Here is a 25,355-nt window from a genome sequence, read left to right as displayed (position 1 = left end):
CTGCATGGATTACTTAAACATGAAGAAAATAGCTATATTCAGTTATGTCCATAATCAAGAGGTCAGGGTTTTAATAATTAATACAACTTCTTATATTGCAATAATCTCTATATGTGAGAGAGTGTATATATGTTTAACTTAAGTACTTAGTATAAAGCAGTGGTAGTCAACCTGGTCCCTACCACCCACTAGTGGGCATTCCAGCTTTCATGGTGGGCGGTAGCAGAGCAACCAAAGTATAAATAAAAAGATAGATTTAACTACAGTATGTTGTTTTATAAAGATTTATTCTGCCAAACTTAGTGAAAATCTGACATAAAGTACTTGGTAAGTAATTATTATTATATGCTTTAACTTGCTGTAACTCTGCTTTATAAATTTTATAAAGTAAAGTTACTTCCCTACTTTATAAATCACCATTACTGTGGAACTGGTAGGCGGTTAGAAAATTTTACTACTAACAGAGATACAAAAGTGGGCGGTAGGTATAAAAAGGTTGACTACCCCTGGAAAGGTTTATGTATATCTGGATGCTAGATTGAAACCACTCAGTTCTTTCTTTCTACTTGCATTTTCTTATAAAAATGAAAAAAGCCTCTGTTCAAGACCACTTAAGATATTTTTCTCCTGATGTAATCAGAATGAGCATGGTTGGAGAGCTCAGTGAAGCAAGGATAAAAAAAAACAGGCACCTGTTCTAAGCATATCTTACAATGCTTATAAATTAGAGATTAATAATTGGTGGAGGAACCTACAGAGCTAATAACATACATAGTTCTATTTTCAAAAGTAGTTATGGGTTGCTGCAAGTAAAATACTGTATCTCCTTTGGCGGTATGATTAAATAAAAGTTCTGGTTAAGCAGGAATTTCTGTTGTGATATGAAATTCAAATTAATAAGAAGAAATTCAAATGCACTGAAATTTATTAATAGTCATGAAAGTCTTTAATCAAGATACAACTTCAGGCTTAAGAGGAAGAGAAATAATTAATCACTACTACTAACAAACAAAAAGTAAAACTAAATAAATAACAACAATAAAAACACTTTATTAATAAGCATGTAAATATACCTCTGTAATTTGTTTAAATTATTTCCTTCAAAAAACATTAGCTGACTATCTTTTTTTGGCCACATAATTTATTTATGCATATAATTATTTACAGTGTTTAAAATGCTAATAATTTATTAATTTTAGTTAATATATTAATGTAACACTTATTAAGGAGACTCAGAATATTAATTTATTAAATACTCAGAGGTAAGTACTGTTATCATCTCATTTTGCGAATGACAGTTGAGATATATAAATGCTTATTTTATTGTTTAATTACAATTGATATTCAATATTATTTTATATTAGTTTCAGGTATACAATATAGTGGTTAGACAATCATATACTTTACAATTTATTACCCCCCCCCATTTATTTCCAGTACAAACATGGCACAATACATAGTTATTGCAATATTGTTGACTATATTCCGTATACTGAACTTTATTTACATTCCCATGACTAGTTTGTAACTCCCAATTTGTACCAAGTACCTTGCTCAAAGTCACACAGACAGTCAGTGGCAGAGCCTGAACTTGAATCCAGAAAGAGTGGTTCCAGAGTCCATGCTATTGCCAACTACAAAGGAAGAGGCCTTCTTATTTATAAAATATTTGCATATTATACAATAATTATATATGTATGTAAATGAAAGCATATATATATATATTGTGTGAAATAACCAGAGTTATTAAAACTCAAAGAAAAATGACAAAATATTAGAGCTAAAAGAGCCTTTAAAGGTTATTTAGTTTAACTTACACATTTCAAAGAAGAAATGGGATCCAGGGACATATACTTGTCCAAGGTTACAAGACAGCCAATGGAAAAGGTAGAACAAGATCTCAAGACTTACTTTCAATTTCATATTTTCATTACACTAAGTTGCCTTTGCTATGATTAATTTAAATAAATATATCAAAATTTATATTTTAACTCAATTTTACCTTCAAATGGTCACTTTCCAAAGATATATGCTTACACTAGTGATGCTGTGTTTCACCAGATGTTCTCATAACTTATTCCTTGACGTTATCATTAAGACCAGTTTGAGCTTATCAAGAAAAATTAGTCTTAACACAGAATGGTCATACCCTAACATATCTTGCTCTTGACCAAAAAAGGTATTTTTATATTGATTCTTAGCTTCATTGTTCAGAGTTGGTTCCCAATGGCATTTTATATTTCACAAAATTCAACTATCCTTAAAACAAAAAGATTTGTCACTGTGGAGCTTATTGTGAAGTATGTAATTCGAGCTCTCAGTAGAATTTTATTTTATTTTATTTTATTTTTGTATTTTTTTGAAGTGAGAAGCAGGGAGGCAGAGAGAGAGACTCTCATGTATGCGGGACTGGGATTCACCCAGCATGTCCACCAGGGGGTGATGCTCTGCCCATGTAAGGCATTGCTCTGTTGCAACCAGAGCCATTCTAGCCCCTGAGGTGATGATCATGGAACCATTCAGAGCGCCCAGGCCAACATTGCTCCAATAGAACCTTGGCTGAGGGAGGGGAAAAGAGAGATAGAGAAAAAAAAAGAGGGGAGGAGTGGAGAAGCGGATGGGCATTTCTTCTATGTGCCCTGACTGGGAATCAAATCTAGGACATCCACACAACGGGCCAATGCTCTACCACTGAGGCAACAGGCCAGAGCTCTTGGTAGAATTTTAAATGAGAAATCTATAATTTTTTGCTCTGGCCGGAGAGTTTGGTTGGTTAGAGCATCATCCCGAAGCAGAGAGGTTACTGGTTCTGTCTGTGGCCAGGGCACATAGAAGAACAGCTTGATGTTCTTCTCTCTCTCTCTCCCCCCCTTCCTCTCTCACTAAAATGAATAAATAAAAATAAAATAAAATTTTCTTGAATAGGAGTATAAATCAAATAAGTATGTAACCTTTCAAAGTAACAGCTTAGGGAAGCATAACCATTTGAATGTTTGTTTTCTAATAAGTTTATTTAAAATAATAATAATAATAATAATATTAGAAATCCCATGCTCTAAAATTTCAACCCATTGATGGATTCCAGGAAAATAATATGTTTGTGTGTATGTGTGTATTATATTCTGTTGTATTTCTGGGGTGACTTTTTCCAGATGTAGAGGTTCCAAATAAAGAATACCATTCATTCTCCCAGAAAAAGGAGGGTTGTGTATGTGCATATGTATGATGAATACCTTGGTGTGGTATGTAGGAAATGCTGATGGTATAGTTGGAGATGTTGTACGAGTCATTAAGTAACTCAGAAAGAGTTAGGACTGAAGCAAAAATAATGTATATCAGAATAAAATTACAGGGAAGGTCAGATGAAACAAGTAGTATAAAGAGGCAGAGAAGAAAAGCTGGAGCAGGAGAATTAAGGAAGATTTTAAATTTGAAACTTTAAGTTATTAGTGATATCAGTGATAATCCCAACATTGGGAAGGCACGGAAAGAGAATAGTCTCAGTTTCAGATAAATTTACCCTTAAGATTGATAGTCATTTGTTTTAACCTTCTTATAATTCCATCTGTGAATGACTGATGGAGATGGATAGATAGATATATAATGATAGATGATAGATAGATAGATAGATAGATAGATAGATAGATAGATGATAGTTACAGAGGTCAATCACAGAACAAATAATAGAAAGTCATTAACACTGATGGTCATCTTAAAATAAAAATAACCAGACTTTACATATTTTCAATTACTCTGTCACTGTTGTCAGTCACTGAAACACACAATGGAACCTACAAAACTGTCAAAGAGTTATTTATCCAATTTCTTTGTACCTTACATATGCTTGAGTTGTTAAGTATTGAAGGATCACCTGAATTTAAGGCATTTGTCAACTTTTAGAATTAAATGACACTGTTCTAACACTTGATAAAATGTTACAAATGTAACAAGAGGAAAATGCAATGAACTAAATCAAAATGAATTTTGAGAAGTTGCTAGTCATTTTGTTATTCCAGTGAAATAAAGAGCCATCAAAAACTAAGCAAATATTGAAAATATTTCCCATTTTTGTCCAGATGTGGAATAGCCATGGGAGTGTTACTTAAGCATAAAAAAGAATGAATACTTGACATTTGTGACAAGATGGGTGGACCTTGAGGGTATTATGATAAGTGAAATAAAGAAAGAGAAATGCCATATGATACCACTTATATGTGGAATCTACAAAACAAAATAAATGAAAAAAATAGAAACAAACTCATAGTTACAGAGAAGAAATTGAAGGTCACCAGGTGGGAGAGGAGTTGGAGGGGTTGGAAATGGAGAAAAAGTGAAAAAGATTGAGAAGTATGCATAGTCAATTATTAAAATAGTCATGAGTATATAAGGTACAACATAAGAAATAGAGTTAAAAAATATTGTAGTAATTCTGTATGGTTCTATATAGGTACTGTATTTATCAGCATAATCTCTTTGAAAAATACATCAATATCTAACCACTATGTTGTTACACCCGAAACAATTACAATATTGTATGTCAAGTATAATTTTAAAATAAATGAAAAAATAATAGTGCCATTCACTAAAAAAAAAAGAAAAAAAATCCTTTAACTTATTTTCACCAGTGTGGGATTAGAAACACCTTTTTTCTTTAACTTTTCACAGGATGCATTTATAGGAAAGGAATTATAAATAAATAAATAGCAAATTTATGCTTAAATTGTCTAAACTAACCCTAGGCTAAATTAATTCCCTAGGCCTAAAGGTGTCCAGCTTTGCTCTCTGTGTAGATAATAACATAGAGGGTAAACTCTTGGTCTATGTCATAAATAAAAGTGAACGAGCCAGCAGGTAAATTTAATAAGAAAAATATATATTTTCTTTTCACAGCTACAGGTTTGGAGGACCAGTGCCTGTTTAATATATTCAGGTACTTGTTAAGTTCCCTGGCTATGGTGGGGGAGGGAGTTGTCATTTCCTGTCATAAAAAGGCAGGAGGTTGTGGTAGAGAAAGTAAAAATAGCACCACATTACCACAAAGAAGTGTGCTGTACTCCATTTTGTGTGTGTGTGTGTGTGTGTGTGTGTTGAAGAGGTGATACTTTTTAAAACTGACTTTTAGTTATACTTCTTTTGATCATAATACATTGTGGCTGCTTAAATATATATTCTGTTCTCAAGAGTTTAGATTTTTAAAAAGGGTAATGAACATGCTTTGAGTCTAATACTATGCCTTACATCATAGATTGCAGATAAATATGGGGAATTTGTAGTTGGATAATTTTTGAAATGTCAAATAGACATTAAGCTTTTGGGGACCACTGCTACTGTGAAGGTTGTTACTTCTTTTTGTTTCTGAAGTTACTTAAGTTTTATTCCCAAACATTTAAGTATATACCCTGCGATTATTTTAAGAAACCATGGAGGAAATCATTTAGTTTAATAGTATGGCATTCAGTCCTCATTTTATTCATTGGCAGATTACCGATAAGGATGAACAAATTTTCTTGTTATGAAAAAAACAGTTCTACAAAGAGAGAGAGAGAGAGAGAAATAGATGTAATTTTCAGTAAATAATACAGGGAAGTTCTGGCTTGACCTGTGGTGGCACAGTGCATAAAGCATCAACCTGGAACACTGAGGTCGCTGGTTTGAAACCCCTAGCTTGCCTGGTCAAAGCACATATGGAAGTTGATGCTTCCTGCTCCTCCCTCTTCTCTCTCTCAGTCTCTCTCTCTCTCTCTCTCTCTCTCTCTCTCTGTCTCTGTCTCTTTCTCTCTCCTCCTCTCCCCTCTTCTCCTCTAAAAAAAAAAAAATACAGGAAAGTTCTTTAAAAAGTGGCCTCTGTAATCCCCAAATGTTTTGCAGTGACCAATAGCAAGACATTTTGATGAAAAAAATAGCTAGAAATTACTAAATATGTATTTAGATTTTATAATTTGAAGATCCTTTAAATGACATCCTGAATTACACAAATCTGAATAACTTAAAAAATGGTTCTGAAAACATGTTAGAACATTTGTACTATCTATTTAACAGATGTTTCCTAGTGTCTGCTAATGGACATTTATTTAGTACAGGTCTGTTCTAAGTGTTATGAGAGATGAACAGATGATTAAGACAGAATCACTACTGTCAAGGAGCTTATAATTTAGTAGATATATAGGTACTATGCCATCAGACAGGATGAAACACATCAGTCTATAATAAAGTTACAAACAATATGCTGCGGGAAGTCAAATCGGAGAGAGATAATTCCTATTTGAATGACTCAAGGAAGTCTTGGAGGAAGATACGAACTAATCAAAAATTTCCTTTCTATCAAGGATTTTCCTATCAAAGTGGGAAGGTGAGGAAGGGGATAAGAACATTAAAAAAACATTCAGGCAAAATTAAAAGACAGAGACATCAAGGTACATGATATAGTCAAATATAGCCTGCCATTGTGAAAGCCTAGAGAATTTGGAAGAGTATAATAAGAGATCTGGCTGGAAAGAGAAAATATAGCTTTGAATGTCATATTTTCAGGCCATCACAATGTGGACATTTGGAGGATTTTGCACAAGTGCACGATATACTTAAACCTCTATCTGATAAAGACAGCTGCAGAAATTTGTTAGTCTAAAATAAGAATGTTATGCTACTTAACATAATAAAATAGGAAGTAGGGCTATTACTCATGTCAAAATGTTGTGAACAGAGATAAAATATGAATGTTTTTGTTCTTCCTTCTGAAATACCACGGGGTGCTACTGATACTGTGCTAGAAAGGTATATAAAGTTTGCATTTGCTGGATGAGATTTCTTTTTTGTTTGCCTATTTATTCCAGCTAAAAGATACCACTCTATCCTTTGAGTCAACCCAAAGTAAAAGTTCTTAGTATTTTTGTAAGAACATCTGCAAAAGAGTTTAGAGAAAAGGCATTTTCTGCATACTTTTCAACTCAAACCATGGACTGAGAAAATCGATATATTTTCTACTTTTAAATCTAAAGAACAAGATCACACAACATTAGCCTGTCCACTCCTCTTTCATTATATCCTAATTTTGAATTGTATTGCTATCTCCTTCAGTGAAATAATGAATCATCAAAAATGAATCAAATATTGTAAATAAAGTCACTCACTAAAAAATTACTTTCTGCCTGACCTGTGGTGGTGCAGTGGATAAAGCGTCGCCCTTGAATGCTGAGGTCACCAGTTCAAAGTCCTGGACTTGACTGGTCAAGGCACATATGAAAGTTAATGTTTTATATCCCCCCTCTCTCCTCTTTAAAATGAAAAAAGAAAAATTACTTTATTTAGTAACATAGTATTATGAAATGAACTCAAGTATGTAAAATTCTAGTTAAATATTGCCCATGCACAATGCTTCAGGGACTGACATGATCTCACATTTGATTTGAGATTGGGTCTATAATCCTTTAGTATATTTCAACTTTTGGGGTTTTTGAGAATCTAGTACCTAAAAGATTAGTGTGGAAAGAAGAAAAATTGTCATATAAAAGTATTATTAGACTCAATTTTCACTACCTTTTTCAGTCAATATATTTGATGTCACGTCATAGAAATGCGACAACAGTTCTTATGAGAACCTACAATATAATTTGATGCTTTATGTTTCATACTGGAGACATTCTTATTCCAGTCTTGGGTTATAAATATGTCCAAGTAAATATACCATAATCTGAGTTCTTGGATCATGTGTACAGTATATGTGACACTATGGTCTTTGAGGTTAATCTAAGAATCTCCCCATTTGATTCCTGTAGTCATCCTTTGGGAGAAAGACTCAGGACAACAGACACTTATCCCTTTAACATTTTACAGTTGTAACTCTTTTCTTAAATATGGTGGCTTACCAAAAAAAAAAAAAGTATGTACTAAAAGTGATGTGCTATCTTATTTGCTTCCACCTCAACCAGGAGGCATGTACTTGTCATAAAGTCTTCATCACTGGTGGAACATTAGTAAAAAAATCCATCCAATCATCTGATTTTTATGACACTTTAGTGTCAGTAATGAAGGATGATGCCTCTAAGAGTCAAGAGTTTTCAATAGACTCAGTTTGTTTCTCCTAATCAGTAGGGTTGTACAGCTATAAGGAGAACTGTAGAACCACAGTAATTTCACTCTCTGAGCAGTGACTCAAGGACTTGTCAGGATTATATTTTGAAGTGAGAGACAAAGTAAATTCTGATTAATTTATAAGATCACTTTACAAGCACAGAACACATGGTAAAAGATTAAGAAGTAACTGACCAGAATTCTGTTTGGTTAGAGTACCAGATAAGCCAAGTTACAGAGAAACAGAAAAAAAGACAGGTCCAACAAAGACAAAACTGCCACTTGGGGAGGATTATACAGGTATTCAATCACTTGGGATAGCAGTGTTCAGTGTCTGGTACCCTTCTCCCATGCCTGATGCAAAGTCTGATCTAAGGACAGAATTCATTTTCTGTCATATAAAATCCAAGAATGAACTTCTTATATTTTAGATTAATTGCCTTGTTTTTAAGATTTTAAATGTTCTATGGGCATTTTTAGAATAATTATTGTATTAAGAGTTTAATAGGTAGTTTTTACAGTAATCACTAAGGACTAAAAATTCCACTTACATTTTAGTATTTAAAATCTTAAATTTTCAATCATTTCCCATCAGGATTGTTTATGCAGTTTCTGAAAATCCCAGTGTCTGCTGAGAGGTTTCCATGATACTTTTTTTGTTACATAAAACAAAATGCTATAGATTTTGGGTAGTATAGTGTGGAAAAATGACTCCAAAGTATAAGTAAAATACAAGTAACTATGGCAGGTGGACTATTAAATACCAAGACCAGAGAAAGTTGTTATGCTGAGCTGAAGGGCAAAGTATATAGAAGCTCTGGAATCTATTGCACATGTTCTAGAAATTCTGAGTTTGTGGGGAGTTTGACATTACCCAGAAAAAGTGGGCAAGATTTAGTTCTTGTACTTCAGCTTTAAAGGCAGGTGTCTGGAATTCCTACCCTAAATTTTCTCCGTACAGCAAAAGTCTCATACATAAGAAAAATAAGTTTCAGTCTCCACCAATAAATGAAAAAGAATTTGTCCTTTCTTTGTTCTTTTCTTAAAATTTATTTTATTGGGGTAACACTTGTTAACATAATTATACAGGTTTCAGATGCCCAACTGTACAACACATGTCTGTACACCGTATCGAGTGTTCAGCCCCCCAAGTCAAGTCTCCTCCCATCACCATTTATCCCCCCTTTACCCTCCTCCACCTTCCATCCCTGGCATCACCAACTGTTGCCCATATGTGATTTCACTCATATGTGGAATCTAATGAACAAAGTGAACTAACCAGAAAAATAGAGACAGACTCATACACAGAAAGAAGATTGACAGTTTTGGGGGGTAGATGACTGGGTGACGGGGGTGGAGAGATTGAGAAAAAAGGGCAAACTCCTTTCTTTTTTCTTGAAGGAGGGCTTTTTTCGCAATCCTTGCAATCATACCATGTTAAGTAGCTACCTACACCCCAAATCAAGAACAACATTGAGGTAAGGCCCCAGAGACTGATTTAATTTTCCAATATACTCTTAATGCTTTTACCAGAATCTATAAGGTTGGTTTATATCTTCACTTTTGTAGCCTATTAACCCTATGCAATAGTATATAAGGCACACTCTCAAAGCAAAAATAAAAACTACAAGAGAAAGACTGCAAAAATAGTAAAAAGGGTCAGTAGGACCTGATTATCTCAGATCTTAGTTTATTTCATGTAACTTGGAAGCTTATAACTTTCCAGCGGGGGGGGGGCAGTTTTCTTTTCCAAATGCTCATGTCTGGTCTGAAACACAAGGTGGACATTCAGAAAAACTGAGGAAAATTCCCACAGCCATGTCAGCACTGAGAAGAAATATTATGTGCATTTTTCTTACTGTAGCATAACTTATAATCTTTTCATCACTTTTACAAAATGAAAATGCTTGAAATTTAATGTGTAAAATAGAACTTTGTAATATGGTGATTTTTATTTTCGATAAAATGTTAGGATACACATCCAAAGTGGTAAAGACAGGACACACTGACAGCCAGATATTTGGCTACAGGTAATTCTAAACCATGTGCTATTAAAAGCGATTTACTACTTTCTCTTGCATGTTAACTATGTATAAATAAAGATTTGAGATTCACTATGGATCATAAGTTAAACAACAGTCAACAAAATGGAGAAATATTTAAATTGTTTACAAAAGAATAACATATATGAGATTATCTCATTAGATTGAGTTCTATTTGAAATGTTCAAAAAACTTATTTGAATCTACTTGAGTTTCTACTATATGCAAAACAGCTGGACATTTCAGGGTGGAAGGTTATATAAGTCAGTAAAACAGAAAAGGCAGTCTTATCAGGTAAGGAGTTCAAATTGTGTTAGATGTATAAGAAAGAAACATATTTCTAATACAAAGTACTACTGGAAACAATGAGGGACAGGTAAATTAATCAACAAATTATCTTGAACAAATGGTTAACTTTAGAAAAATATCAATTAAGATTATTTTTATAATTAAATTTTATTTTTTTCTTTTATTTTTTTTTAGGTGGGAGGAGGGAAGATAGTGAGGCAGACTCCCACATGCACCTCAACTGGGACCCACTGGCTAACCCTACAGAGGGCTGATGCTCAAGTACAAAGCGATTTTTAGCACCTGAAGCTGATGCACTCCAATGAGCTATCCTCAGCTTCCAGGGCCACACAGAAACTAATTAAGACACTGGATATGGGATGGGAAAAAGGAGAGAAGGGGAAGTGGGAAGTGGAGTGGAAGGGGGAGAGAAGCAGATGATTGCTTCTCCTGTGTATCTTGACCGGAAATTGAACCCAGGATGTCCATATGTTGGCTGATGCTCTATCCACTGAGTCATTGGCCAGGGCCAGATTTTATCTCTCAATCACAGTTTATATTCAACACTATTTTGTATTAGTTTGAGATGTACAGCATAGTAACCAGGAAATCTTATATACCCACTTGGCATCATACAAAGTTATCACAATATTATTGACCATACTCCCCATGCTGTACTCACATCCTTATGATTGTTTTGTAAGTATCAATTAGTACTTCTTTTTTTTTTTTACTTTAAAACCTTTATTTTTAGTACAAAGAAAAATAATCCTTGTGGTATACTTGTAAACCGGGGTGGGACTGTGATGTCAGATATAGTGACCTACCTGCGTAACCGACTTATCCCAAATGCTGCTCTAATGCTCTCAATGTGAACAAAAATACATCTGGACAGTTTCATCTTCCTCCATGAGTTAAAAATATTGTTGCCAGCTGTACTTGGCTGGTTCGGATGCTTCAGGCAGAGCTGCAAGAACTTTTTGGAAGACATTTACCTCTTTTTGGGAGACATGACAAAACAGCCAGTGACCTGAGTAATCCGCTGGTGGAAAAAAGAAAGGCTGCAAGGTGTCAAACCGAGCAAAGCTGAAGTGTAACCCAGGAGTTGTCTGTCACTGCCGCCCGTGCCAGGGGCCACACTGTCCCATGTTCAGGAAGCTGAAGCAGCACACAGTGTCAGCACCAGCCCAACTGCATGCTCCATGGACGCAGGATTCCCCTGAAGACCCAGCTTCTCCCCAGAAAACCCTCTCTAGGTCGCTGACCACCCCAGGGCCTCGGTGCGGCGGTTGAACATACCTTTCCCCACTGTGACTGTGTGAACGAAGGCAGCTCTCAGATGTCCCCTGAGCCCATATGCAGAGCAGCTATCCCACAGCTCTGTGTCCCGTCATGAACACATAAAACCATCAATGTACCCCGTTTACACAGGGATCATCTCTTCTTACGCTCATATTTTGGCTAAAATTCAACAAAATTTTCATGGAGCACTGATTCACCCTGTAGTGACATCAGTCTGGGTACATCTATATTCCCGGAAATCAAATTACTCTGTATTTCATAATTTCTCCCAAATACTCTGCTTCCTTCAGTCACCACTGATTGGGTACCTACCACGTGCCAGGCATTCCCAAGACTGTATTTTTGTCTGGAGCTAGACACATGGGCAATACGTGAAGAACACTGTATGACCATCGCCATGGGAGGCCCCACTGCCACCAGCGCATGGCACCAGGAAGAGGCAGAACCTGAAGCCCTTCACCCCCAACCCCGTGTTCTTAGTACCTGGATCGTCCAAGACACTTACAAAGTAACACTTTTACACAACAATGTGAATGTACTTAACGCTACTGAACTGCACATTTAAAAATGGTTAAGATGGTAAATTTTATGTCATGTGTATCACGCCACAATTTAAAAAATCAACAACCTGAATTGCGTCAAGAGCAAACATCAGACGAATGCAAACTGAGGGACATTCTACACAATGGGCCTAAGCCTTCAAGTGTACAGGTTATGAAAGACCAGGAAGGGCAGGGTCGAGGAGTTGTTTCTAGCCTAAAGGGGCCTCAAGGTTGGCCACGCCAGGCTCGACTGGACCCTTTTGCTACAGGGGACGTCACTGGGACAAACGGGGACTTTTTTTTTTTTGTATTTTTCTGAAGCTGGAAACGGGGAGAGACAGTCAGACAGACTCCCGCATGCGCCCGACCAGGATCCACCCAGCACGCCCACCAGGGGGCGATGCTCTGCCCCTCTGGGGCGTCGCTCCATTGCGACCAGAACCACTCCAGTGCCTGGGGCAGAGGCCAAGGAGCCATCCCCAGTGCCTGGGCTATCCTTGCTCCAAAGGAGCCTTGGCTGCGGGAGGGGAAGAGAGAGACAGAGAGGAAGGAGAGGGGGAGGGTGGAGAAGCAGATGGGTGCCTCTCCTGTGTGCCCTGGCCGGGAATCAAACCCAGGACTCCTGCACGCCAGGCCTACGCTCTACCACTGAGCCAACTGGCCAGGGCCTAATTAGTACTTCTTAATCCCTTCATCTTTTTCATTCAGCCCTCCAAACCCCATTCTCTTTTGCAATCATCGATTTGTTTTCTGTATCTCCCATGCTTTTTTTTTGTTATATATTTCTTTACATAAACTAATTCCTTTATGTAAATTTCCTGAAAGTTCTTTGATTTCGATTGGTTTATAAATATTATAGTTATCTTTGAAATTAAGAAAACATCTCTTTAGAGGTTTTATTACAATTATACTACAAGATAAAAATAGTTTTGATTTTCAAACCTGTATATTTTGTATTCTTATCCAAAAATAGTGCATGGCTTTTTTAATTAATTAATTTATTTATTCATTTTAGAGAAGAGAGTCAGAGAGAGAGAGAGAGAGAGAGAGAGAGAGAGAAGGGGAGGAGCAGGAAGCATTAACTCCCATATGTGCCTTGACTGGGCAAGCCCAGGGTTTTGAACTAGAAACCTCAGCATTCCAGGTCGATGCTTGATCCACTACACCACCACAGGTCAGGCTCATGACTTTTAATTTATTGAAATATTCTTCATGGATTTCAGGAAGTTTGTAGTTTATTTAATATAGATCTTATATATTTTTTGTTCATTTTATTAATAAGTACTTTATATTTTATATATTTATATATGTGTTTTAAAATTATACTTTAATTATTTAATTATTCAATACTAGTACACAGGAAAGTTATGTCACTTTATTTTGTTTATAACTACCTTATTGAATTTTCTTGTTAATTTTAGTAATGTTTCTCTTCATTTTTTAAAATTTTCCAGCTATGTAATCATATTATTTATAAATATAATATATTTTTCTTTCCCTATATCTTTGCTTTTACTCTTTAACTTCTATTTTTGATTAAATTGTATTGGTCAGAATTAAAAAAAAAATACTATGGGAGTTCCCAGGTAAGTATGATCAAGACTAAGCAGAGGATAATGAAAGCCTTTATTAAGAAGGTAATTTTTTGGCTCTGGCCTGTTGGCTCAGTGGTAGAGCATCAGCCTGGCGTGCGGGAGTCCCAGGTTCGATTCCCGGCCAGGACACACAGGAGAAGCACCCATCTACTTCTGCACCCCTCCCCCTCTCCTTCCTCTCTGTCTCTTTCTTCCCCTCCTGCAGCGAGGCTCCATTGGAGCAAAGATGGCCAGGGCGCTGGGGATGGCTCCTTGGCCTCTGCCCCAGGCGCTAGAGTGGCTCTGGTTACAACAGAGCAACGCCCAGGAGGGGCAGAGCATCACCCCCTGGTGGGCGTGCCAGGTGGATCCCGGTCGGGCGCATGCGGGAGTCTGTCTATCTCTCCCTGTTTCCAGCTTCAGAAAAATACAAAAAATAAAAATAAAAAAATAAAAAGGTAATTTTTTGTAGTGGCCTTGAAGGATAAGAAGGTTTTCAATAGGTAAAGATTGGAAGAACATTTTAAGCAAAAGGAAAATTAAGAACACAGGCAATGGAGATAGGAAGGCACATGGAATGTCTGCAAGGATCTAGTTTGACTATGAAGCTTAAGAAAATGACTGAATTGTTATTGATTTTGCCCTTTAAAACTCAAGGAAGACTCTCAGGTTTGAAGCCTCTCTGATTTGATTCTCTGGGAACATTTTCAAAATGTAGACACTGGCTTCACATTTTGGTAATTAAAAATCAGTTCATCTTGTAATATTCATTTTAACATGCACTGCAACTAGCCCAGGTAACACATTTTGAGAAACCTTCCTTAAGAAAAAGGGAAAGAAAAAAAAAGATAAAGGGAAAGAATAAAAATAGGAACTTATAAATCATGTGGGTTAGATCAAGACCCTAAGAGATGGGAACTATGAAAAAAAAGTGACTAAAATATCTATATCTATCATCTCTCTCTCTCTCTCTCTCTCTCTCTCTATATATATATATATATATATATATATATATATATATATATTTAATAAGTGGTAAGAGCAAGAAAGTGGATAGCTACCAAAGTAAAGATTTCAATAGCCTCTGGAGTTATTGACCCTTAATTTCCATTGGTGTGCCCTGGTCTCTGGGATGTGAAATGATGAAATGATTGTAAACTAAGATATCTGAGTAAACTAAAACAAAAAACAAACAAGAACTAAAATCAGCGTGACTGGGTATTATTCATTGGTGATGTCAAGTTGAGTGATGACCATCTTGGGTTCTCCAAGTAATTGAAAGAGTACTACTCAGATCAGAGAACCAAGATGCTCTGTCTACTAAAAAGGAAATGGGCTTCAGATCTCAGCAGAGATATTTAGACTCAGCTAAGTGAAAAAATATTCTGGAACAATGACACTGCTTACAATAACTGCATTGCTTGTCCTCACACAGGTATTTTCTCCCTTCATAAAGTTGGCCTATGGGAAATCATAGAAGGTGTCAAAGGTAAGACAAGTTGGAAGTCTGACTGAATGTGGTATCCAGGTAGAACAACACCCCCCATTTTAAAAAAACACAACATTTCAATGAAACACTAGAACACAGTAATGGAACATACTAATGGAGCTAACTAGGCAAAGACTTTCTAAAGCAGCAGTTCTCAACCTGTGGGTTGCGACCCCGGCGGGGGTCGAATGACCAAAACACAGGGGTCGCCTAAAGCCATCGGAAAATAAATTGTATATACAGGTTGAGAACCGCTGTTCTAAAGTGTTTTATTATTGTGTTGTAGTCAGCTCTTTATGTTGGACAGGCAGTCACTTGAAGCAATAGGTCTACTTTTTATCAGCTCATTAAGGAGTTTACATAACCAGAATTCTAAAATAAAGTTGGTTTTTGAGCAAGTGGTTGCCTATGACCTATAAATGGATGGTTACTCTGCAGGGCTCCATATCCAAAAATATCATCTCTACTTGCCACTAATATGTCTGAAAGACCACCATTATAAAATAGGCTATTTGATGATTTAACATTTTTAATAATTAAATTTTCTTCATTTTGATGGAAGAAATTCTAACATCTTCATAGATAATAACATTTTTCTCAGAGTAAATCTCAGTAAAATAACAGAAAGCTGTATCTAATTTTTATTTGAGCCAAGTTTTTCCTGGAGAAGCAACCAAATGCATAATATTGCTGAAAAATACTCTGGAACCATATGGAAAATAAAATTTAGTGAAGCTTTAGATTTGGATAACCAGATAAATATTTATAAATCAAAACAACATATTCCTGTGAGAACTCCAAATAAAATGGTTTCTGAACTGTGGGTTGCTGGAAATCAGGGTAAATTCAGGCCCTCGGTTTTATTTTTTCTCTTATTATTTCCTCCTCTGAAGGAAGTAAGTAAAATTAAGGAAGGATACGATCTTGAAAGAAGAAAAATATTGCTCAAGGAGTCTGTCATGTTTCTTCAAATGAATATCTTATTCAATACTGGAGTCTGTTCCAGTTTCTTTTATAATATGGGTTCTTTTTAAAAATAGAAATTCTCAAAATATACTAGTATCCTATAAAAAATGACTCCTTCATTTTTTGTTTTTATCATTCTTAGATAAAGGCATATTTATTTATTTTTATTACAGCACAACTGAATATGGTTTTTTTTTTTTCATTTTTGAAGAACTTTCCTATCACACCAAGCAACTTTTTCTACTAGAAAATGGTGTATAAACAAAGGGAAATTATCCTCAGATCTCCCAGGAAGAAGACAGAGGAATCTTAAGGGAGATGCTGTATTCAGGAGCATTTTAAAGTTACATGCCACTGTATACTAATGAAAATGCATTGAAATGTTGCTGGTAAGGGAATGGCCAACAGCAAAAGTACAGTCTTCAGAAGGGAAGTCTTGAGTTTAAATTTACTACATTTAAACAAAAATTTTCTTAACATTTTAGATGGTTACCCTCTTTTGTGCTTATAAAGTATACTGTACATTACCTATGATCAAATTTATTATATTAGTGGAAATTATCATTTTCTCTCACTGGGTTATAAGGTCTAAGAAGACAGAGATCATATGCCTTTTGCCACTGTCTATATCCCTAGTACCATGTATGGTACCTAACAAATAGTAGATGCTGAATAAATGTTTGATAAATAAATACTGGATGAACTCTTCACATTCTAAACATGGTTCTAGGTACTCTAGGGAATAGAAAAGTGTATAAGACCCAGTCCCTGAGTTCAAGAACTTTCTGGCTTATTTTTTGTAGGGTAAAGTGGGCAGGGAAACAGGGGGCATAAATACATAGACACAAATTACTAACAAAAAGAAAAAGGTAGATGCTTTTAGAGAGGTATAAATGGGGATTTTTAAAAAGGAGTTAACATAAAAGTGTTGAGTCAACCACAAAAGAACAGGAAATTTGAGTAATCGGTATGGCTGATATGCAAAATTTTAGATATATATTCCAGGCTGTGGCAGCAGAATGAGCAAATTCTGTTTGTGGAAGAAAAAATTCATTTACCACTAAGAAGTTCAGTTTGGCTGGATTTCTGGGCATGTGCAGAGAGTATTAGGAAACAAAGCTCTAAAGGTAGATGACAATGTATTTAAGTAAGCCATTGACTGCCAGATTATGTACTTTGTGATTTCTTGGGCAATAGGGAGTCATTGATGCTTTTTTAGAGCTCATTTTAAAAGAAAATATATTTAACAGTGTTATATAGATTGAAGTAAAAAAAACAAAGCTAAAAGATAGAAAAATTTAATAAGGGCCTGAACTAGAGTATAAACAGTAAAACTTGTAAAAAAAGGGAGATGATTATGAAAATAATGCAATTTCAGAAAATTTCAATAATTATTATAATAACTAATGTTTATTGAGCCCTAATTATATATACTGTTATAAAGATTACACAAAGAAAACCAGATAGAAGGTGACGGAAGACAATTTGACTTTGGGTGAGGAGTATGCAACATAATCAAAAGTCAAAATAATATGGAGATGTTTTCTCTGAACATATGTAGCCTGATTTATCAATGTCACTCTATTAAAAATTAATTTAAAAAAAAAGAAAAAAACGATTACAACTCAATTAGTTCTCACATTGACTATAGATTAGATACTATGATTAGTCTCAATTTATCAGTGAGAAAATTAGGGATCAGAGAGGTTTATTGATATACCCAGTGTCGCACAAGTATTAATTGAAAGAGTAAGAATTTAAACCTGGATTATTCTGATTTCTAAACATACATCCCCCTCCTTAGAATGCTGTCACTGCATAGAAAGTTGTTTGGAAGTGGAGAAAGAATCAATGCCTCCAAGACTTTGATACAACCTAGGAAAATAGTAATTTAATAGCAATCGGGAAGTTTAGAGTAGAATTTGGCTTGAACTTTTGAGAGATGATGATTTTTGTTTGAAATATGTTGACTTTTATAACCAAATATTTATATGTACTGAAATTATATTACTTAAGATATTGATCACTTACTTTATGTCTTGGACAGTCCTTGGTTCTGGTATACAGCAAGTAAACAAAATACAGAATAATCCCTGTTTGTATGAATTTAGCAGTCTACTAGTGAAACTATATAAAAACAAAATAAGCAAAAGGCATAGAGTATGTTAGTTATTATTGATAACAGGTAAAACCAATAATGAATGGTGATGGGGAATGCTGGAGAAGTGGTGCAGTTTTATAAATGGAAAGATCAAGGAAAGGCTTGAGAAAAGGTAACATTGGATAAAGGTCTGAAAGAGGTGAGAAAGTGAAACAGGACAATAACTTGGTTAAAGCATTTTAGGCATAAGGAGCTGCCAATTCAAAACTTTTGAGGCAGAAGTGTGCCTGGCTCACTCATCTAACAGCAACAATACAAAGTAGCTGCAGCAGAGTGCAAGGGGGAGAGTCTTAAGAGGTAAGGTTGGAGGAGTAATGGGGACCAGATTATGTAGGATGATGTAGCCCACTATAATTTTCCTCTTAGTGTGATAAAAAGTGATTAGGAAATTTTAATTAGAGGTAACACGAGTTGACAAGATAAGGCATTTTAAATAAATGTAAAAGATAAATTCATTTTTTTTCTGAAGTGAGAAGCAGGGAGGCAGACAGACAGACTCCTGCATGCTCCCAACAGGAATCCACCCAGCATGCCCACCAGGAGGCGATGCTCTGCCCATATGGGGCATTGCTCCTTTGTGGCCAGAGCCATTCTAGCGCCTGAGGTGGAGGCCATGGAGCCATCTTCAGCACCTGGGTCAACTTTGCTCCAATGGAGCCTTGGCTGTGGGGGAGGAAGAGAGAGACAGAGAAAGGAGAGGGTGGAGGGTGGAGAAGCAGATGAGTGCTTCTCGTGTCTGCCCTGGAAGGGAATCGAACCCGGGACTTCCACACGCCTGGCTGACACTCTACCACTGAGCCAACTAGCCAGGGCCAAAGATAAATTCACTTTAATAGTTATAGTGAATTTGAGATGTTGATGAAATATCAAGAGAAGAGTTCTTATATATAATTGGAAGGACATACATCTCAGATGAGATGATATAGATTTAAGAGTCATTGGCTTTAACAGGAGAAGTGAATGAATGTTCAATAGAGGTTGACTGGATGCATATTCGCAACTTCTAATATCAAATCATTGACATTATGGATGGACCTAGAGAACATTATACTGAGTGAAATACGTAAATCAAAAAAAGTTAAGAACTGTATGATTTCACACATAAGTGGAAGATAAAACTGAGACTCATGGACATAAATAAAAGTGAAGTAGTTACCAGAGGGAGGGAAACATTAGGGAGGGGCATCTAAGACAGGGGTTGGGGGAAAGGTGTAAAGAGGGACAAATATAAGGTGACGGAAAATGGTTTGACTTTGGATGATGGGTATACAATATAATCAATAGTTCAAATGCTATAGAAACATTTACTTGAAACCTATGTACTCTTATTGATCAGTGTTACCCTGTTAAATTTAATTTTCTAAATAAAACTTAAAAAAAATCAGTGACATTAGTTGGGAAGGCCTTTTATATAGTTAGAAGGAAGTTCAAAATCCAGGACTTTTCAATTTTTGGTATACCACCTAATTTTTCTTTGTCACCTAATCATAATCACTACCTGCAAAAGTATTTCAAAGATGAATTTCAGTTTATCAACTGAAGGACCTCTCATTTTAACCACACATTTAATATTGATGTTCTTGACAGTTTTACTTCCTTGTACTTTATAACACCATTTCTCTACTTTCACTTTCTTATCTGAGAAATTTTAAGTATTTAACTTCTTTAACCCGAGTGCATAGTTCATGTCACTCTTCTGGACTTTTAATTAAAATGAGCAACATATCTTTGAACAAAAAGTGCTCTTTTAATCAAGAGAAAAATGACACAAAATAACAACAGTAACAATTCCCTCAGAGTCTGAATCAAACACACTTTAAACCATATGGATTTGATAATCCAAAGTAGGATATTTCATAATTCCAATTTTATTTTTTCTTCCCACATATCTTTAAAGTCAGTTAAGTCTTCCTGGATTTCAGAAGGCTTGAGGCAACTACCCAAGTCCCTAAACTAAAGTTTGTTTATTTCAGAACAAAGGTCATTGGCAGAGCTTAATCAAATTTCTGAGAATTTTAGTTCTCTTACTGATGCTATGGCTTGTTTCCTTGGATAATTGAGAGGTGGCAAAATTACCTATGTAAATGGAAGTATTTAAAGTAAGGATTGTCACTTCTCAGACATCTGGGAAGGATTTGGATCAATTTAGTGGCCCTTAAATAATGGTTTAAGGACAATCATATGTGCCTTGATGGGAGGCTACAGCAGAGTGAGTGACCCCTTGCTCAAGCCAGCAACCATGGAGTCATGTCTATGATCCCATGCTCAAGCCAGTAACCCCGTGCTCAAGCTGGTGAGCCTGCACTCAAGCTGGAGACCTCAGGGTTCCGAACCTGGATCCTCTACATCCCACTCCAATGCTCTGTCCACTGCGCCACCACCTAGTCAGGCTCTTCTGTATTTATAACAAGCTCTCAAGTAATGTTGGTTCATAATCACATTTTGAGTAGCAAGGGGCCAGATTACCTTTCAGAATCCTTCTATCTATACTTCTTTGTGATTCTGAAGTATCTTATAGAAAAAGTGGAATAATCATCCTCATTCATAGTAGAACTTCCTATTCAAACTGATAGATTTTTCTACACATAGTTGTTTCTTTTCTTTCTTTTTTATTTTTTGTAAAAATGCCAGACAATATTTTTTTTTCACTTGCAGCTCTTCCATTTTTTCCTACCTTTTAGCTTTCGACACATAACAGAAAAAGTCCCAGAAATGCTGGTCTGTCCACATTGATCATCTCTGAAGAGTTGCAGACCCACTGAATACTAAAGCAAACCTTTCTTCTATGTGAGCCATGAAAAGAAAAACAGCATCCCAAACAACTGTAAAGTGACAGCTTTCATCATATGGGAATTAGAAGAACTGCTATATGACATATTTGTGACCTAACTGGGAAAGAATCAACTGTCATGATGTCCCAGAAGGTTGTATAACAGAATAAACAAAGGGGGAAGATTATAATGGCTTGTCGTCTGCACTTATACACTAGACCTCCATGTAATTACTGTAGACAAATGCAAGGAAAACATGCAGATAGTTCCTTGAAAATCATGTGTAGAGACTCAGACCTCTATGGTAAGAAAGAGGTTGTTTTATAGTCAGTCTCTTCAACCATCAATGATATATCTTTAAGAACAAGCAGCTGTTGATTGTGAATTTAAGTTTTGAACCATCATTTGGCAAAGACAGTTTCTTTGGGAAGAAAAATGCCTGCTAATGATACATGTACTGGGTCAGATGGAGACAATCCAGATTTTCGATACTTCATCTATGCAGTGACATACACTGTCATTCTTGTGCCCGGTCTCATAGGGAACATATTAGCCTTGTGGGTATTTTATGGCTATATGAAAGAAACCAAACGGGCTGTGATATTTATGATAAATTTAGCTATTGCTGACTTACTACAAGTTCTTTCCCTGCCACTGAGGATATTTTACTACTTGAATCACGACTGGCCATTTGGGCCTGGCCTCTGCATGTTCTGTTTCTACCTGAAGTATGTCAACATGTACGCAAGTATCTATTTCTTAGTCTGCATCAGTGTGCGGCGATTTTGGTTTCTTATGTACCCCTTTCGTTTCTATGACTGTAAACAGAAATATGACATATACATCAGCATTGCTGGTTGGCTGATCATTTGCCTCGCCTGTCTGATCTTCCCTCTCCTGAGAATCAGTGATGACACCCCAGGCAACAGAAGTAAGTGCTTTGTTGATCTTCCTACCAGAAATGTCAATCTGGCCCAGTCTGTTGCCATGATCACCATTGGCGAGTTGGTTGGGTTTGTCACTCCTCTTCTAATTGTCCTATATTGCACCTGGAAGGCTGTTTTATCACTGCAAAATAAATATCCTGTGGCCCAAGACCTTGGAGAGAAAAAGAAAGCCTTGAAGATGATTCTAACCTGTGCAGGAGTATTTTTAATTTGCTTTGCACCTTATCACTTCAGTTTTCCTTTAGATTTCCTTGTCAAGTCCAACAAAATTAAGAGCTGTCTAGCCAGAAGGGTGATTCTGATATTTCATTCTGTTGCCCTTTGTCTTGCTAGTCTGAATTCTTGCCTTGACCCAGTTATATATTACTTCACCACTAATGAATTCAGAAGACGCTTTTCAAGACAAGATTTGCATGATAGCATCCAACTCCATGTAAAACCCTTTGTGAACAACCATACTACTTCTACTCTGACAACTGAATTATGCTAAATAAAAAACTGAATGTGGCCTGAAATGAAAATATACCACAACACATTTGTAATACTCCAAGCTACTGAGAATTAATCACAGGAAGCACTCACAGCTTTTTAGTTATGTTCTATCTTATCTAGAGGAGGAATCCACATCTTTATAACAGAATCTATTTAGAGTATTATGCTCTAACATTATTGCTGTTGACATGTCCATGTAATAATTTGTCATCAAGTCTTCAAGCCTTGAACTGTAAAATTTCAGTTACATCTTATATACATATGCTCTCAACTAGAGTCAGCAATTTTATCTGTGAACTTAAAACACAATTACCTTGGTGTCATCATAAGCACTTAGTTTTGTTACTATGGACACTGACTAATTAGAGGCAATGTAGTTATCTATTTGTACTGGTTATTATAGTTTATATTCTAATATCATATTTTGGTTATATATTAAGTAAGGTAGATAATATATTATTCCGTGAAAATAAAGTGTTATAAACATGAGATCATTTTTATTTCCCATGTGGGACTATACTCTAGGGTTTGAAGGGTCAAATAGCTATTTCCTTTATTTTAGTGTCAATATGAAACATTATCTGCCACACATATTCATAAAATGAAAATCTGAACTTAAGCTTTTGGTATATTAAAAGTAAAGACAAGAAATATATTCACATAAAATAACTTTCTATGATTGTATAAGCTGCCATATTGAATCTAACCAGGACATATAGCTTCTCAAGTCTACAAAATGTGACCCATACTGCCTCTGTAAATCCAGGAGACAGAAGATAGATGTTTTTCACATTATGGTTCTCTGAAAATATTTCCAAAGATCACCTTTGGAGATGCATGTACCTGCCTAATAAAGGGACATTCCACCATGCTTCCAGATTGATGTTTAGGTATCTCTGACAGGCTACTGCATTTTCTGAACCTATGGAAAAAGTGGTGCTGTAATTAATCACTAAGTTTAGGCCACAGCAAAAAGATAAAGTAGATTAAAGTATATATCTTAAAAGCCTCACCACATTTTATTTCTAACTTTAAGTTAGTTGGTAACTCTTTAGCCACATTCACAAGCCAAGAAAGGTTTGGAAGCAAGCTAGGAATATGGACCCTAGTCTTCAGTAGGTTGTCTGCTCCAGCTTGGCCTAAGTCATATCATTCTGAGGTCAGTACAGTCTACCTCCATAAAGCTGAAGAAGTCAATTATTTCACCTTTTTTTAAAAAGTGCATTATATTAATTGTAGCCATACTGGCATCCCTTAGAATGTCTTGTCTGCTACCTGTTTGGTACTAGTATTTAGGAAACAGACCTAGAATATGAATAGTAATTAAACCTGAGAACTTAAATATTATACTACTTTAAAATATGTTTTAGCAAAAAGCTCTAACCTAAAAAAAATGCTCCACACAAAATATGTATATGAATAAACATGCTACTTTTCATTTGAAAGGAATGTGGAAATGAACCAAAAGTTCCATCATATTTGAAAGGAAGGAGTTGTTTTAAGCACACAGTTATGATACTAATATGTTTGGGGAAAAATTGGTGGGATCAAAATGAATTTGAATATCTAAAATGAATAAAAAATTTTCTAATGTTTTTTCTGGACAAGTATTAATTTTGTTTGTATTTTGTTATTAAAATCATACCCTATTAAAAACTGACTTTGTGCTGCTGGTAACAGTATGTCTATTTATATCTTAATTATTAATTGTATGGTACACATTTTGATATGTTAAATAAGTGGTAAATTAGAGTCTTGTCTCTATTATATGTGTTTATTATTTTCTATATAAATATGAATTATACTTCTTATCTTCATTTAGTGACACCAGTGATCCAATTTTACTAACATATTAATTTCACTTTAAACATATCTTTTTTAAAGAGGAAAGAAAATATTTCCTGGAGAATATTAAACTTTCAGAGAAATGGTTGAGGTTAGAGCCTACTTATTAGGCATCTCAGAAGCCCTGGCATATCCTTTATATCATTCAAAGAAAGAAGTAGTATCCAGTATTCTTATCAGGCTTAGCTAGGACCACTTCTTCTCCCCAGACCTGTCCATCTAAGTTTTATTCAGTGTTGTGATTTACTTTATCACAGCACCTTTCTTCTCACAAATATGTATATTTTTTTCTTCTGCTTTGTTTTTTAAGTCACTAATCTGGTTAATTTATTCACATTAAGATGCTAATGACTAATGTTAACTTAATATTAATTTGCCCAGGGATATCTAAATGTTAGGCCTTAAGAATAAGCCTTAACTCTACTTGTTAATTCCTAACTTTTAATAGAGGGAATTAAAGACACCAAAACAAACTGGACGAAAAGATATTTTGAAGAAGTGGGTTACATATTTACAAGCATGGCTGTCAGTTTCTCTGATCCTTCCTCACTTTCTTTTCGACTTTTACCCTTCCAACTCTAGACTTGATTTTCAAGGAAAAATCTAAACTAGGGGAGTAGTGCTGCCGCTGCTATCCAGATAACAACTTCTCCGAATTATTTCTTTCCCTGGGGAATTTTTTCTCCAAACCTCCCATTTATTACTCTCTGGGTTCAATAAGTCTAGGCTGCAAAAATTAAACACCTTTAACTAAAGTTATATACAATTTAAGATAAATAAGATTACACTTTCTATAGTATATTATTTGTATTTTGATATCAAAATATATACAAAATTAATCCCAAAAGACAAATTTTGAATATGGAGGG

General features: G+C 35.4%; 1 protein-coding gene across 5 annotated transcripts in view; it reads left to right on the top strand.

Annotated features, from left to right (window-relative positions):
• The window catches only part of GPR174 (G protein-coupled receptor 174), a 38,650-nt gene extending 14,373 nt beyond the window's left edge, over positions 1 to 24,277 (top strand). For 2 of the 5 annotated variants that reach the window (XM_066250160.1, XM_066250156.1), the window contains 2 exons: positions 15,251 to 15,304; positions 21,113 to 24,277. In XM_066250160.1, the coding sequence (XP_066106257.1) occupies positions 21,638 to 22,639 (1,002 nt within the window). In that variant the 5' untranslated portion in view covers positions 15,251 to 15,304; positions 21,113 to 21,637 and the 3' untranslated portion in view covers positions 22,640 to 24,277. Of the gene's footprint in view, positions 1 to 4,890; positions 4,931 to 13,256; positions 13,416 to 15,250; positions 15,305 to 21,086 lie in introns of all 5 variants that reach the window. The other 3 variants (XM_066250157.1, XM_066250158.1, XM_066250159.1) reach the window with 3 other exon arrangements.
• Positions 24,278 to 25,355: the final 1,078 nt, after the last annotated feature.

This window comes from Saccopteryx bilineata, chromosome X, assembly GCF_036850765.1.
Source record: "Saccopteryx bilineata isolate mSacBil1 chromosome X, mSacBil1_pri_phased_curated, whole genome shotgun sequence".
Lineage (NCBI taxonomy): Eukaryota > Metazoa > Chordata > Mammalia > Chiroptera > Emballonuridae > Saccopteryx > Saccopteryx bilineata.
This window is presented reverse-complemented; position numbering and strand designations above follow the sequence as displayed.